Source organism: Idiotropiscis lumnitzeri, chromosome 18, assembly GCF_059441095.1.
Source record: "Idiotropiscis lumnitzeri isolate Australia: NSW breed Sydney's pygmy pipehorse chromosome 18, RoL_Ilum_1.0, whole genome shotgun sequence".
Classification (NCBI taxonomy): Eukaryota; Metazoa; Chordata; class Actinopteri; order Syngnathiformes; family Syngnathidae; genus Idiotropiscis; species Idiotropiscis lumnitzeri.
This window is the reverse complement of record NC_142408.1, coordinates 7901563-7918024: the sequence shown is the minus strand read 5'-3', so window position 1 is coordinate 7918024 and position 16462 is coordinate 7901563. Positions and strand designations below refer to the sequence as shown.

The window sequence follows — 16462 nt, the reverse complement described above, 5'->3', positions numbered from 1 at the left end:
GAGCACACAAAGCTGCTTTTGTGTCTGCTTTATTATGGGCCATATAATTTATGGTTGCCCTTGACCCACTTCTACAACTTGTTTATTTTCCACAATATTTTGTGGTTGGAAGGTCCCCACATACAGTATATTTTTAACAAATTCATCATTAAAAACATCCATAATTAATTGCATTTATGTATTACAATTATCATAGTCATACATTTTTTTTTAACTCATTAATCACACAAAGAATTCACAAGACACATTTCTACTGGTGAGAGCAAGCTGAACACTGACTTTAATTTGCATTCTGAATCCAGCAAGTTCCTTCAGCTTCAGCATTTTATGGCAGCGTGTGACATGTACACATTCTACTATTGGTACAGCATGTCAACTAACAGTGAAGAGGAGAGGAAGCAGACATTCATGCTGAAGGATGGGCAGAGGGATGTGAATGAAGAATGTGAATGTCTCATCATATTTCGAAATGAACCTGTATTTTGTTTGAAGGTGTTTTATAATTGTGTTGAACCTCTTTGAAAATGAGATGCTGCATCTCGAGCGGTTTTCCTTTGGACTAAATCAATAAATATGCCTGAGTCTGCTTCCCAACGCAAGGGACATGACTGGCCACCACCCATGGTAACCCATAGTTACACCATCAGCTGCAGTGGGAGGAGCTATGGCTAATGCTGCGTTGGGATTGGTTAAGAACAGGCGTGGTGACAATGGAGGAAGAGAGAGGATGTGCTGATACCGATAAAGCAACCAGGCACGGATTAGCAAATTAAAACAGCGCTGCAACATTGCTCCATGCATTAGGACTGGGTTGACTAATAGTATCATATTAAATTGTATCTGTCTGTTTTGTGAGAACGATTGAATAATAAATCAATAAGTATTTCACATGCAAATTGAATTGAATTGAATGCACAGCCAAGAATTGAAGAGCTTCTAATGCAATTCCATAATGTTGGTGCAATGTTGCATTCTAAGTAAGGTTCTTCAGCATGTATTTATCTTGTGTTCTGTTTTTTGGAATGTGGAAGGAAACTGGAGTACCTGGAGAAAACACTGGAAGACAGGAGCCCAGATTCGGACAGGGCACCTTTGCACTGTGATGGTGATTTGCTAATCGAATAGTTCACGATATTTTATTATCATTTGTTTTTGTTTTGACTTTTTTTTTTTTGTAATTCTGTTAGTATTGGGTTTTGTTAGTAGGTTTTGCTATTTTTTATGCTTCATTTTAATTTTTCAAATATTTGTTTTCATATTAATTATCTTTTATTCATTTGTTTTCTTTAAATATATAGTGTATCAGACAGGCGCAAGATAAAAAAAAAAAGAACTTATATAGAGCATTTATTTTTTTTTAGTTAGGTATTTGTATTTCATGAGTTGTATTTAACAATAACAACATGGGTGAGGAGGCAGATGGCCGCAATGCAGAATACTCACCACTGGAGAGCAGTGCGAGTGGCAGTTAATGAGTGAGGCATATTCTTCAAGGGTGGGCTGAGGGGTTAACTGAGCAGTAAAGACATCTGTTGAGAAGCTGAAAATGTGAGCAATGTGGGCTCACACAACCGAGAAAGGGCAAGTTCCATGCACGGGTAACATTAAACATTCAATCATTTATGGGCTAGTTGGGAGGTCAAAACAGCCCCTTTGCTCTGTCAGTTTTGTTGTTTGTTTTTTTTTCTTCCTCAAAAGGGTACAAGTTGGTCTCTGTCGTGACTATAGTGCTCACGGGAATTCTGAACAAGTTATGAAACATGTCAGTCAGTTCTCAGCTATGCAGAAGCAGGCACGCACAAAGCTGTGTGGATTTGAACGGGGCCCAAAGCAACAGTTGCGAACTCTGACAGCTGCCAAAGGGTGACACAGTTTACTGAACGCAGGAGGAGCGAGCAAACAACACAAGATCTCGCCACAAGTTTTAGGAGTGGCGCTGAACGAGCAGCGCAAACAATTGTTAAAATACGCACTTTCTCCTGACACTTGTTTGAAATAATAATGGAGCCCAAAATGTGGAATAGTCATTCAGGTTATCTTTAATGGCAAAATGTTCATCATCTGTTGAATGGAATAGAAGAAGAAAAATAAAGCTAATGTATTACAATAATTGTCAAGACCGCAGTGTGAGAGCACTCTCCAGGTTCCTTCTCACATCAGGACCAGTCAACGCAAAGGTTTTTCGTTTGGAACATGTCTAACGCGACTCATTCGCTGTGCATTCACAATCATGTTTCAAAAAAAAAAAAAAAAAGGAAGGCCTAAGGAGCTATTTTGACTGCTGCACATTCACAAAAAAAAATCACCACTCTGCTAACTAGATGTTAATTTTGGGGGAGGGGGGGGGTGATCACAATTAACCTGGTGGGTCATTGTTGGGTAGAGTAATAAAGAAATACTTGTGCCGTCAAAGAAAGTCAACCAGCTCTTTCTAATAAATAAAGCTCTTAATATTTTGTAGCCACTGCGTTTCCACGTGTGACACAGAGTTCGCATATCGATGATGGGTCAAAGTTCAGTAGCAGGCAAGACCCAAATCTACTCCCACACAGCCTTCAATAGAAGATCAAGTTTTGTGCTGTTGTTGATCACTGTCAGTCACGTGTCTGCAATCACATGCACTGTGGGGCCTTAAGTGAAATAATTCATGGTTGAAGACGTGCGGATTGGACATGGCTTAAAAACAGAGGAACTACCCAAACCACTTGTTTTTTTTTAAATTAAAAATAACAAAGGAACTTAGGTCGTAAAAATGCTTCTTTGAATAAACGAAAAGTATCAAGTTTTTTTTAAACTCTGATTTTCCATGAAATACCCGAACTAAATGTTAAAAACTGAACTAATCTACATTTTTCACTAGAGATTTTTATAGCAAATCTTTTCAGGTAACTTAAAATGGACATAAAGACTAAAACAACATCATAACATTCAAGGCCCCATTAGCTTGTCCGATATGTTCAACTAAAAGAACATTGACACGCAGTCTGAACCTTTCTGGACCCCGCAACACTGTTGAGCAAGAGCCAACCTTGAAATACTGTCAGCACACATGTGGCAATTTTACAATTACTGCCGTTTCTGAAAGGTAGTTGACATCTAAAATAAGGCAATGAAGATATCCTTTGCACTCTTGGAAAAAAAGCTTTGAGAAATGAGTGGCTATAATGGGGTCATCTTGTGTCAGGAAAGGCAGTCAAGAAAGCGTGACGGCGGGGCTGAAGACGCCAATGCATTTCTTCGGAGAACATGACATGTCTCAGCAAGGAGGGGTGGACTGGAGGTGGGTTGGGTGTATTCAAGCAGGCGGTAAGACAGAGAAACTCTTCAAATGACAGCATCACTTTCTCTGGCTTCGGGCTACTTCTCAGGCACTTTTCTTCAGTTTCAGCTTCAGAAGGAGCTGGTGGGGGGCGTGGTCAACCTCTTCCCAATGTACACTCTGTTGAGAAATATGGCCATATGCGGGTCACATATCAACATGCGGCGCAGGAAAGAAATTATGTTTAAAAGTATAAAGGAAAGACAGCTGATTAGTGATTAAACAGCACCCCCTACTGGAGATAACTGCCACTTTGGAAAATATACCCAGGATATGTGTCAGGTTTAAAATGCCCTGACGCCTTTCTTAGACTGAAAATACTTACTAAAGGTGGCAGAAAACCAGAGCAAACCAGTTAAAGTTTTGTTTTTGACCGGGCACTGATACAAATAGTGTATAAAAACATGATTAGAAATACACAAACTATTTACATATGCTCAGCCCATCTCACAATATGAATTAAGAAAGTGGGAGCTGGTTGTAACCCTCTACAAGGCCTGTATTTGATTTCGATCAGTGAGATGCAACCTTCAACGTGCATCGCCGGGTGAACCATATCTCTAGGCATTACTAACACATAAAAGAAAGCCAAATACAAATCACTTCTCTATAAAAATGGATTCGAGATTTTTCCACACTCACAATTGATGGACCAACAGCACTAATCTTACATAGTACATCGGTGATGATGGTATTTATTACCCGAGTCCGAGGGCGAGGATGTGTGAAATCAGCAATGACGGGATGACGACTTTGAGAAACTCGGCAGAGAAGAAGCCTCCTTTCTTCATGGCACCGGTCTTCCTCATGCTGAGCGTCACAGAGCGGCGAGGATGACAAAAATGAAACTCCCTGCGAGGGAAAAGAATGTCAAGTTACAAAACCACACATGACATTTGTATTGAAATGACGCTTTTTAATTCAGGGACTTCTCCTTGAAATAATATTTTCAATTGAGCGCATTTGTGTGGAAATTATATTTTTAAAACACATCATCTCTATATTCTTATGCAAGAGATTTGAAAGCTTTTCCAATGAAAGCAAGACCGGTGCATTTTTAATGGAGCCTGTTAGTCATATAAAAAAAATAAATCTTTGAGTTGATGATGAAGAACTGAAGTCTGCGAGCAACAGTCACATATATGTCAAGCAGCTGGGTTATTTTGGTATCCAGATGTTAATCCAACTTTATTGCAATAGTGACTAAGCACTTTCTAAAAACAAGCAGGTGTGTGTGTTTGCAAATGTGGGGCAGGGGGAATGTTTACACAGTTAAGACTTACTTAGGAGGAATGTTTTCCGGTCGACTAGACCAGTCAGCAACCCAGTCTGCGTCCTTCATCAGGATGTCCATGTCCCTCTCCTTGTCCAAGACATCCTCTTCTGTCTAAAGACACAAACATTAAGTCATCATCTATAAATCTGCTGGTGATTGGAGAAAAGAATAAAACTATTTGTCAACTTGATGCATTTGCAATCCCTTGTAACGAAGGTCAATACTTTTCATGTTTTGTTTTTTAAAACGTAGGTGGCAGTAGTTACAGTTGTCAGGCGATTGAGGTTGTCATGGCAACCCCCCCAAAGAACTTCAGAGGCACTTGAGTTCTTACTTGACTGCCTCTTCTGCCGGTCACGTCCACATCGAAGATGATCTGCCCTTCATCTTGCGGAGTGTGAGGCCGTGGTGGACTGAGGGGGGAGAACGAAGAGAAATTCCACAATCTAAAATATTTAAAACAAAAATGCATTCATGTAGCGTTCCTAAAGGCAACTAGTTTGGAGTCACACACAGGAGATGATCGAGCAGTCAAGAGGTTAATCACAGCCTCAGCTGACCAGATTGCCTCAGACGAAATCAGGTTTAAAAAGGCTAAAAGTCGAAGAGAACTTTGGACAAGGGCCATCCACTATGGTGAAATCCCGGAATGTTATGAACCCGGAAGCTTGGAACTTTCCGTGAACTTTGCAAACAAAAAAATCTTGAGCTTTAATCTACTGTGGAGTCAAATGACATGGCGATTTGAACCGGATAAAATGAAGCTAAATCCAAACTATTCTTTGCCAACGGGTCAAAAAGTTATTCGAACTTAAGGCGAACAGTAAGCCCACCTGTCACAGGAGGAATTGCTACGACTGGATTCATGCTGGGCATCCAGCAGGATCTTCTCCATGTCACCGTTGTGGATGGAGGACGAGGATGGGACGTGCTCCAGTGCCCCCACCATGGCCTCCTCTTCCTCCACCTGAGGAAGGGGCAACAGGACTGAAACAGGGCTCACTGTGGAAGACGACTGGCTTGACCCTGCAGCCCCTCTGTTCATCTCCAACTCCACCCAGGATCCTGTGGGGAGAAAAAAAATAAACATTTATTTGACTGCAAGTTTTGACCCCAAAAATTCTTTGCGATGGTTGTCCTAAAGGTTACCAAAATAACAGTTCTACCAGCAGAAAGATGTCACGACATCTTCCAGACAGGCAAGAATGCAAATTAATGTATTTTAGGTTTCTCTGTTGTGTTTAACTTGTGTTCCATACACTTTAATTGTTAAAAAGCATTTGTTCAGCTACAATTTTATTTAACTTTCATGTGGAAGACCTATTTACTCATCATTTAAGCACAGTTTTTTTTTTATTTTGTAATATTTACGCAAAGAAAATATTGTCATATTTGCTTAAAATATTGAATTTTGTTTTTTTCAGGAATTCAACCCTTGTCTTGTTTTTTTTTTAATTAAAATCAGGCCCGCGGCAGTATTGTAATTTCATGTTTTGGAGAACCAAGCATATTCATGATTTCCTACTCAAATATGACGGTTTACCCAATCCTACAATACTGCTTACATATCTGTCTTATTTGGATCATTGTTCAATATAGACTAATGGCAGTACAAGTAAACATGGACAAAGTTCTGGGAGGGGATGACAACTCTGTTTCCCCTGACTTAACCTCACAAGCTGGCAGGATCCAAAAAAAGAACGTGAGCAGCACTTTCAGTCAATGACAAACAAGTGGGTGTGTCAATCAAATGTTGATGAGGAAAACACAGCTTCCTGCTGTGTGATGACAGGGCAGTAAATGTCTTCCTGTGGCATCTCGTGGGCCTTCCATGTGATTTATGAGTTTTCTACGTACGTGAGTTTCAGCTGAGTGGATGCGCATTTACATCTTAAAAATATAGATAACAGGCGGGCTTGTGTGCATGACACAAAAAAATAATTAATTGAAACATTTTCTCACTACAGACGAGGAATACCTCCCACAGAGGTCCTATGATCTCATAACAGTGAAATAAACTGTGTGTTCACTCTGTCAATTGCAAAGACAGTCCAGTCCAGTTCAGTTACACCCACTGACCCAGTATGTCAGCCGTCCCTCCCCCTAAGACTAAGCATTCACTCTCATCCTGTGGATTACATAGTCGACTATGAGCAAAGCTGCTGTTGACAGAGCATTGTCTCTGCTGTGTGGTGTGTGATTTGAAGCCACGTTGCCATGGTGCCATCGTTTGCGAACATTCTGGCTTTCAGACCCGCTATCAGCTGTCAAGTGGATTAAGAGAATGGACACTAAGTGACCTTTTTCACGTACTGATGTTCAGGATCAGCCACAGCAAAGTAGTGCTGGAGGATCTTGCCTGGAAGAGCATATGCAATAGATAAATATGTTTATCACCTGGCGTGAGAGCTCCAGGAAAGTCCAAAAATAGCGGACTGGCTCAGATGACGCACATAAACACTGCCGACCTATCTTGCTGATAACATGGGGACATGTCTTTATAGTTTTTTCTTGTACTGTGACTGTCCCGTATGTCTCAAGCTTTCATGGTTGATTTGAAGTAACATATGGAAGCTATAATCACTGTATCAAACTCATGGCCATGTAAACTGGGGTGTCCATTCGAAAATTTAAGGGAGCCTCATAATAATTGGACTTAAAAATGATTAAGACTTTTGGGCAGCAAAAATATTTTTTCCAAAAGCAATGTAATAACGTGTGGCTATTTTAATCTCGATAAAATACACTGTCATTATATATTTTTTTTAAATCTAGGTTTAAATATTTGAACCCAATGCCCACTGACTTGTCAGTGCAGCTGTAAATAGCATGCCCCGTCATGCCACACCACAGTGATGCGAAACAAATCGCAACGCTAATGCCTCGTAAACCCGATGCCAGATTTTGTGGGGGCGTTTTGTTGACTTTGTATAAACAAGTTGATTTCAACTTACTTTGCTTAGCTAACCTAAAGTAAAAAACGTTTAGTGTATCTTCGAAATATTATTTGTTCTATACAGGCCACTTTTTTAAGATAAAAAAAAAATGGAGAATAACATAAACAAAAAGCATAGTCAACGGTTATAAGAATGATCTGAATCTTCCTCCTCTAATTTTACCATTTTTTGGCAACTTAGATCTCGCCTTGTTGACAGAACTTAATCCCACCTCCACAACACCACCTGACTTGCTGACTGGCTCGCAGGCCTGCCAGTCAACCGGATCTAAAGAGTCATTGGTCCCGACGCTGTCAATAAACAACATAACATGGCGCTCTTCACTCCGCCTCCTTACGTGTAGCTTCGTGACGGAAAAAAACGAAAAACGATGCACAACTATTTTAAATAAACGTAAATTACTTTACACAACACGTAACATGCATGCCTACCATCCAGTTGGCGAAGCATAGAGCGAAAACACCGATTAAAAACCGCAAAGACAACTCACCATTCAGACCGGAGTCTCCGTTGTTGTCTGTAGCGGTTTGACGAGCGTCGGACATCGTTGAGCCTGGCAACAACCAGTGCGGGTTGTATAAAAAGCTTGTCAGCGGAAAACGCGTGAGACTTTTCCTTCATACATTCAGACGTGTGACAACACAAGTGTATCGCCTCGCCGTCAGACGCTTTTGTTGGCGAGGAGCAAGGGAAGCTACGGCTGGACTGCGGTTTGTTTTTATGCGTTTGCTGCTGAGGCGGTAGCCGCCGCGAGGCTCACAGTTCCTCCCGGAGCTGACTGATGACGTAGCACAAGCAGGACGACAGTAATTATATAACGTTCCAAAAATACATATATGAATTCAACTAATCACAAGCCTCGTGTATTCGTCATTGACGTAGCGTAAATAAATAAAAAAAATTAATCTATTCATTTTTGCTCTGGAAGCGTTACACGGCGCCCATGATAAACGTGCGTATGATCACGTACACAAACAGGCAAGGCAAAATCCTGGTTTCGACTTTCATCTGATTCCAATGATAACTTTATTTTCTGAAGCGGCCTGATAACGTTGCATCTGGTACATTTACACCAAGTGTCATGTGATATAAGTTGCCTCGTTTAAGCGTTCACTGATGGGTTTTTTCCCCCCATATATCTCATCACATATTTGCGCAATTACATTTTAATGTCTACGCGTGTAAATCTCTGTTGATGATCATAAATGCATGGTCATCCCACCCCTGCGTTAGAATTTAGAGAGGAGTTGAATCTCGTGTACTTGTATGACGAACATTGTCACGATTTCACCTTAAGAACCTACCCATCAGGTGCCTCATAAAAAAATAGACGGCAACAAAAGTATTTCATTTCTGTCTTTCATTTAAATTGTAGTCGCACTTTGACAGAGGCATCAAATAGTCTGACTCGTTCACGTTTTTAAAGGTGTGGAGACAACACGAATCAGCAGTAATGTTTGTAGTTGAATAAACAGGATGCAATGAAATGCCTCAAATAAAAATCAGCAGTTTTAAACATTTGCCTAACAAACACATACAAGTACTCAAGTCGGAGCAATTCCAGTGTCATAGCAAACAATTCCCTTAAGTAACGTATCAGATATGTAATGAACATTGGGAAGACAACACTTGAGACGACCTTAAAGTAAAAATTTCAAAAAGTCCAGTTTAAAAAGATTAGAATGAAGGACGGAAACATTCCAGAGACTCATGAACTTTTAAACAACCATTGTTATGTTCTAACCAACTCTCAAGCTGCAATCATTCAACATGTTACCATTTTGGAACACAATGTCTTTCCAAAACCTTAGCGACCAAGACAGTAACTCCACTCGAGAAGACCAGAATTTTGCCTTTGTCCACAATCTGTGACCATGACTTTGTGACTGTGTGAGTGTGATTAAGATATGGAAGGAGACTCAAATAATACTATGACAGCATTCTAGACAAGTTCATGAAAGGGTGTATGCACACACACACACACACACACACACACCCACACACACACACCCACGCATGCACACACACTAACAACAACAACAACAAAAAAAGACTGGCATTTCATCTTAGAAAATTAAACACTATTATGGCACTGGACAATAAGGGACGTACTAATAAAAAAAATAAATCACAGAGCCATGGGAGCAGGTTAGAAAAATAAAATTGTACACAGAACATTTTGGTTATGAATCTGTTATACCCATGTGACCTCAGGAGAGGTAGGTGGGTAGGCAAAATAAAAAAAAAAATTAAAAAAAAACATAACCCCAAAAATAAAATAAAATGGCACATCACTGAAAGAACAAGGCAGGTGTCTCTGTCAGACAGGTTGATGATGGGCAAGAACGAGGCTTCCTTTGTCTCCCTCTGAGAGAAAGGCCGGTCACCCAGTAGCGACAAACAGGGGATGCTGGTTGTCAGCGTTACCATGGTCCACCCGGGCTGAGGCCGCGAGGCGGCAGGTGGCGGGCGCATTACGACGTCTCACACACATACCAGATCTTGTGCACGTTAATTGACTTTATCCTGGAATATGTAGAGGTTGTTGGTCGTCGCTACTGCGATGATGTTGTCCTGGGGATGCCAGGCAGTGTGCAGGATCTTCTTGTTAAAGTCCAAACTGTCCACGCTGATCTCGTCCTTCTTGCGCTTGCCCCCGACACACACCTTGCGGGGTTTCAGGACCTGCATGGGCTTGATGTTTTCACGGGAAGCCTCCAAAGTGACATCGCGCCTCTGGCCCCGGTCGAACATCCGGAAGAAATTGTTGTATGAGCCAGTCATCACCACGCTGTCGGAAGAATGTAAAGAAACAAAGAAATTGTAATATTCAGGACCCCAAAAAATATTTGACAGGAAAAAAAATGTATTGCAGGCATCAATCAATCAATACATCACCAACACTGATGATCACAAATGCTTAAAATCATGACATTGAAGTCAACCAAATCAAAAGGCGGTCATGTGTCTTTTTTTTTTTTTTTCTTCAAAATCACCTGTCATTGCCATTCCAGCAACATTCAAACTTGTCAAAGATGCAGTCATTTTCATAGAGCGAGCACAGTTTGCTCCTCAGGTGCTCATGAACCTAAAAGGAAGAATCAGAGCATATTAGGGGATTGAAAGATCTTATCCACTCCAGAGTATGACGATTTGTAGGTCTGGTTTAAAAAAAAAAATAATCATAAAATTCTGATGCCCTTGAATCAACACAATGACTTCAGAAATCAGCAAGTATCTACAACAATGTCAAATTGCCCTTGATAGGACTTTCCAGATCAGATGGATTACACACATTTCAGACTCACACATTATAAATGAAGAAACACCGAAAGCCAACCATACTAATGCACATTCCTATGAAATTAAATACATTCCAGCAATACATATTTAAAGAACACACCTGATAAGTCTCGACTGGCCTGTTCTCCATGTTCAGGTCCCAAATCTTGACAGACAAATAGTCCCTGGTCATCATGTAGCGTCCGTTGTGGCTGAATTTAACATCCGAGATTGACGATATAATCTCGGAGAAGAAAGAGCGATTACTGGGATCTTCTGGCTCTTCAAAAACTGGTGAAGAGAAACAAAAAAATAACCCGTCTTTGTGTTAAGAGCAAGTTTGAAAAATTATATGTTGTGCTATATTTTGTGGGACAACAAAGAGTGGGTGGCATTACTCACGTTTGGAGTGCTTGTCACAGAGCGCAGAGATCCTCATGTCACACAGACGGATGGTTCCTTTACTGCTGCTGTAGACGAAGGTGTTACACTGATGAGGATGGAACTCGGCCGCGGTGATCACCTCTGTTAGCTCCTCCATGTTGGCTGGTTTGATGTCAACAATATCTAGAGGATGCAGAGTTAAGAGGAACATCTTTTCCAGACTAGCCCGGTCAAAACGCACAATAGTGCAACGTGTCTGTAAACAGACGCAGTTACACGTCTGCGTAATCTGTAGCAGGGTCCAGCAATGGCAGAAAAAGATACTGAAGCTGCGGTCAGTGATCTCGAGGTGCCAAAGGTTAATGCGGAGGTCGTCTGCAGACAAGTACGTCTCGTTGTCACTGTTGACCGAGATTGAGTTGATGTGGTAGGTGTGAGCATTGGCGAACACCCTGCGGGGGCTGGCTTCCACCATCAGGTCCATGGGTATCAAAACGGGCACCTGAGGTAAGATGAACGAGGAAGAGGTTTAGAAATACAAAACTTGAGGCACTGTTTCAGTGTCATCGTTGTGCTTTCAAGTTGCGTATGATTCGTGGACTTACCCGTAATGAGGTGATAGCGTTGGGATCCTTGTAGCGTCCATCTTCCTCTTTAAGATTATAGCCCTCGGGTCTCCTGTCTCGTTCGCTGATTTTCCACAATTTAATGGTTTTATCTGTCAAAGACAAAATATGGTAAGCATTCCCTCTGGCAAAGCACCTGAACTGAATTGGGACCAGTAGAATGTTTGTAAGAATTTCAGTTCATAACTTCATAATCTTATGCATGCAGTCATAATTATCTGCCATTTTACTTTAGCAGGCATTTGAACAAATATTTTTAACCTACCTCTTTTTTTAATCGACACGTTTGTATATCCAAGCTCGTTCCGAAAGTCAACTTAAGAATTGACATTTACGAAGCGAAGACGGAGTAGATGTTGAATAGAAGTTTGTGTAAGCAGTACTTCATTGTCAAAAGAAAACCGGAGTATGACAAGAAGGCATTTTCAGCTGCTTCTTTTTGTCGTGTTCTTCCTTTTTGCCCACTAGCACAAATAGTGAGCTCCACAAAATACAATTTTGGGCTAATTACCAATGGTTTGTTTAGCTTTTCATCCAATAATGTTATTAGCCATTAAATTGTACATACTGTATGTCAGAGCATTGTTGAATCATTGCAATGCTACGTGATTGATGTACTCGGTTTACAATGGCTCGATGCAAAATATGCACTGCTACATGCAAATTCACTTTGTCTTTTAAGAAAGTTAAAGCTAAGTTATCTTCCTCAAGCACTCGCTTCCACTCACAGCGCAAAGCTACTATACAACAATCTACAATAGCGACAGACTGGTCGCTGTCAAAAGTATCGCACGGTATGACCACAGGCAAATGTGTGGGACAGTATTCCTAGATTACGAATTTACCGTTGGTTGACAGCAGGAACTGAGCGGCATTCTTCTGAGGAAGCCAACGAATCTTGTTGATCTTTTCTTCAATCTCTAAACTCTTCAAGTAGTCAAACTCAGGCTCGTGACTCTGGAAAGTGCTATAAACGTTGTACTCGCTGCGAAACTGAGGCATACTCTTATTCTGTAGGAACATCAGAAGAAGACACTCAGATAAAAGACAGCACGGAACAAGGATGGTGAAAGCAATTGTTGTGATAAAGGAAAATACAACATTGCTGCAAAAACATGATCATTCAAGCACTTCCAGAAGCAATGTTTGTGTCTGATGTCAGAGTAAATTGTTCCTTGAGCCATACCTCTATTTCCTGTTGGAAAATGACCACGCGCCCACCTTTGTCACCTGTGGCCAGCAGCTCACCTGTGTGGTTAAACTCAACCGTGGAGATGATGTCAGCTGAATAGAAAAAAAAAAAATTGGTTACCAATTAAATTTTCCCCTATCCTACACTCATTTGACAAGTCATCAGTGCATTATGAAGGACAATTATCTCGCCTTTTTGAGCCCCAGAATTCAAGGTTAAACTGTGTAGTACAACCCAGGGGCATCCTGGTGCACTACATTGAAGGTAGTGCCAGAGAGAGAGAGGATGTAGGGCAGACGGTTGAAGGGTAAGGCATTTTTCACATGTATTGTTGCTTAACCCATTCCTGCCCGGTGAAGCAGAAAGCAAGGGCCACAAAAGATGAGTAAATGTCTCTGAGAATGTCTTTGTGGACTGATTGCCTGAGGAGGGAGCACCACATTAGAGTCTTAGTCTGTGTGTGATAACTAACCTACATTAATGTACATGTAATAAAGGACTTGTTTTTTTTTATACAGGAGAAATCACTCCAAAATACAATTTCCATAAAATAATTATAAAAAAAATAAATAAATCTTGTAAATAGTGGCCAGGGGCTTTTATTTAGTGAACAGCTGGGAGTAATAAACATTTATTAGTGGGTAGTCATTTATAGAAGGGAAAACCTGATATGCACAAATGCCTTTCTAATGGTATAGTATTTGCATTGTTTCATCACAAATATAGGTACATAAAATACATAATAATGTATTTTGGCATTTATTTACTCAACGTTTGATGGGGTATTATAATATGTCAAGTGAATCCAAATTTTAAACCAAAAGAAAACGTGTTAGTTAATGTCAGGGCTTGTTGCATATACTGTATGAACTCCTTCTACTGATCTAGGCTTGCAAGTACTAAATATTAGTTATGCATTTATAATTAGTGTCAAAATGGGAAAAAAAAAAAATCCAAGCAAAGAAATTGCTCTATTAAGTGTGCTTCCTAAAACCACAACTTTCCATTCTTAGAATTTTACCAGCACTTGCTTCCACACTAGGATTATTGAATTTATTAATAGCCGAACCTTGTTATGGACTTCAAACATCAACACGTTGATGACATACAAATGAGTTGCATTCAATGCCCATTATGAGTGCGTCGCCACACTGTTTTCAGCTCTAGAAGTGGACAGATGAAACTGTATAAAATTTGCTTTTGCTCATACCTTCAGCCACATCGTCATCAATGGCTCCTTTCACCTGAGAGAAGCACCACTGCATGTCACCTCCAGCTCCTGCAAGTTAAAATAAACACTGGACTGAAGGTAGCGAAATAGACATGTCATATAAAAGACACAGAAGGAAAAAATTATTAAATAAAATGTGGTAGCAAAAAAAAAAATCTTAAAATTAAACAATGAAAAGCATAATTCAAAAACAATGTCTGGATTGGGTTTTATTTGTTACTACTTTTGCCAGTTTCTAGTTGTTTCAGTAACCATTGTGGGTTTTCTCCCATCAGGAACTATTTTCTCCAAAAATGTTTTCAGGATCCAAATACACATTTATTTCCTAAAAAAAATAAACAAATAAATAAAAGCGTCAATTGTTTAAATACATATTTTCCAAGAAAATGGTGAGGGCCTGAGAGATGGGAATAAACAGTCAGTCATTTATGAGTCATCACTGTTGCCATATTCACAAGCGAGTCGTGACTCCAAAAAGAATTAACAGCAAAGGATCCAGAGAGGGTGGGTCATTCCATAGGGCAGATTACCTAGTAATTTACTATAACGCCAAAGAAAATAGGCAATCTGATGAGCGGCTCATTAGCCATCATCGCAACGCGAAGCAAATGCCCGCCGCGGATCCCTCTCCCTTCCCCGCCCAAAAAGAAAGAAAAAGAAAAGCTGCTGCATTGCTGACCTTATTATGCCAAACGACCAAATGAACCTTAAGACAAATTCGGTCAAAACAGTCAAATTACACAGCTCATTAATGCTGATTACAAATTGCAACGGAAGTCGTGACGTTGACAGCTGATGAATGAAAAGTACAATAGTAAAATATCGAATTGTATAAATATTCAACGACAGCGGGACATTTTGCACGACTGCATATAATCTTTCTCTTGAAACAAGTGCAAGAAGCTCCCGAGAATTTAAGAGCTATGTATACGGCGATAGCATGTGGTCAATGTCAAAGTTTGAGCTAACGTTAGCTTGCAGGCTCCCTTAATAAGGCAGTTGCAGCATGTGTATATGATATAATTTCTTCATTTTACAGTGTCAAATGTCACTTTTGCAATTCATCTTGCATGCCATTTTTGTTTAGTTTTCAAGTGCAACAGATAATATGCAGGGAACTGATCGTTAACACTCAGGCCATACGCGTGATGACACCCGAGTTTACTGACTAGCTAACGTTAGCATTAGCATTGGCTAAGTTGTGTTAGCATGCTACCGTTAGCCAAACTGCCAGTAAGGCGTAAGCAAGATAGTTCACCCATCGAGGCAGGGGGCTTGTGCATTCCGGGGGGAGTTGCCAAGACGTCGGCATATTCGGAGGTGTTTACAAGTGAAACCGGTGAAATAAATTACCTGCCATGACGAGACAGACTGGGGGCTCGCCTCAGTTAAACGCGATCCTTCCTTCCTCCCACTCCCACTCCCACGCGTTGCTTCGTGGTTGGTAACTGAACTTTTTCTTGTGATGGATCCCAACTCTCGGCAGCTCGAACCTGAACGTCAGGGCATCCGGTGAAGCTTTTTCAATGATCGTCGCCTCGACTTCCCGCTTGTGCGTGTGTTTCTCTTGTTGGCATCCCGCAAGTCACTTGTCCACCCCTCCACTCAAAAGCTATTTTACAATGCGCGCGCGCGCACGCTGCAAGGCAGAGTCTCCGAGGCGCGCGCATAATTGTGGAGAAAAATAATGAATGAAACCAGAAGCATAATGCAAGCCCTTCCGTCAAAATGACCTCACCGTGACTTGTATCGTCACCGTCTTAAATGATGGCTTATAAGTCATGTTTTGACAAAGAATAGGTTTTATTTTGCACAAAACATCCCAGGACTCTTTTGAAATCGCCTATCGTTAGTATTTGTATTTTTCTGAAAAATCTTGACCTGTTCGCCATAAATCCATATTTATTGGCCTAATAAACCAATTCCAACGTCTGTAATGTTCAGATCATTCAGAGGGGGGGTAAGTATAGTCAGATATACAAATATTTAAATGTATGGTTTAAACATTTCAATATGGCAAATAAGTAAATTGGTTTATGATTTGAAATGAGATCATTATTTCAGTATATATGCTTTTGTCTTTTTGTTTAGTTTTGTGGTGTGTCATGTAAAATATGTCCCTAGGTTCAATAAAGGCTGGAAACACTGATTTATCCAGTGTTTGGATTGTTTGTGTCGTGTCAACAGTAGGTGGC

General features: G+C 40.5%; 2 protein-coding genes across 3 annotated transcripts; both read right to left on the bottom strand.

Annotated features, from left to right (window-relative positions):
• Positions 1–2021: 2021 nt before the first annotated feature.
• bnip3lb (BCL2 interacting protein 3 like b) lies at positions 2022–8344 on the bottom strand. 2 transcript variants are annotated; one of them, XM_088281966.1, is made up of 6 exons: positions 8043–8344; positions 5429–5660; positions 4930–5041; positions 4603–4706; positions 4022–4171; positions 2022–3439 (listed from the first exon to the last, which is right to left on the bottom strand). In XM_088281966.1, exons 1-6 carry the CDS (start codon positions 8095–8097, stop codon positions 3391–3393), a joined length of 702 nt encoding a protein of 233 aa, XP_088138092.1. In that variant the 5' UTR covers positions 8098–8344; the 3' UTR covers positions 2022–3390. The 2 variants fall into 2 exon arrangements, with proteins under 2 accessions (XP_088138092.1, XP_088138093.1); XM_088281967.1 differs by having other exon boundaries at positions 4930–5008; positions 8043–8343.
• Positions 8345–9004: 660 nt separating this feature from the next.
• On the bottom strand, positions 9005–15948 carry ppp2r2ab (protein phosphatase 2, regulatory subunit B, alpha b). Its single transcript, XM_088281965.1, has 10 exons — positions 15621–15948; positions 14247–14315; positions 13031–13128; positions 12690–12855; positions 11824–11936; positions 11543–11720; positions 11237–11401; positions 10956–11125; positions 10549–10640; positions 9005–10343 (listed from the first exon to the last, which is right to left on the bottom strand). Exons 1-10 carry the CDS (start codon positions 15625–15627, stop codon positions 10064–10066), a joined length of 1338 nt encoding a protein of 445 aa, XP_088138091.1. The 5' UTR covers positions 15628–15948; the 3' UTR covers positions 9005–10063.
• Positions 15949–16462: the final 514 nt, after the last annotated feature.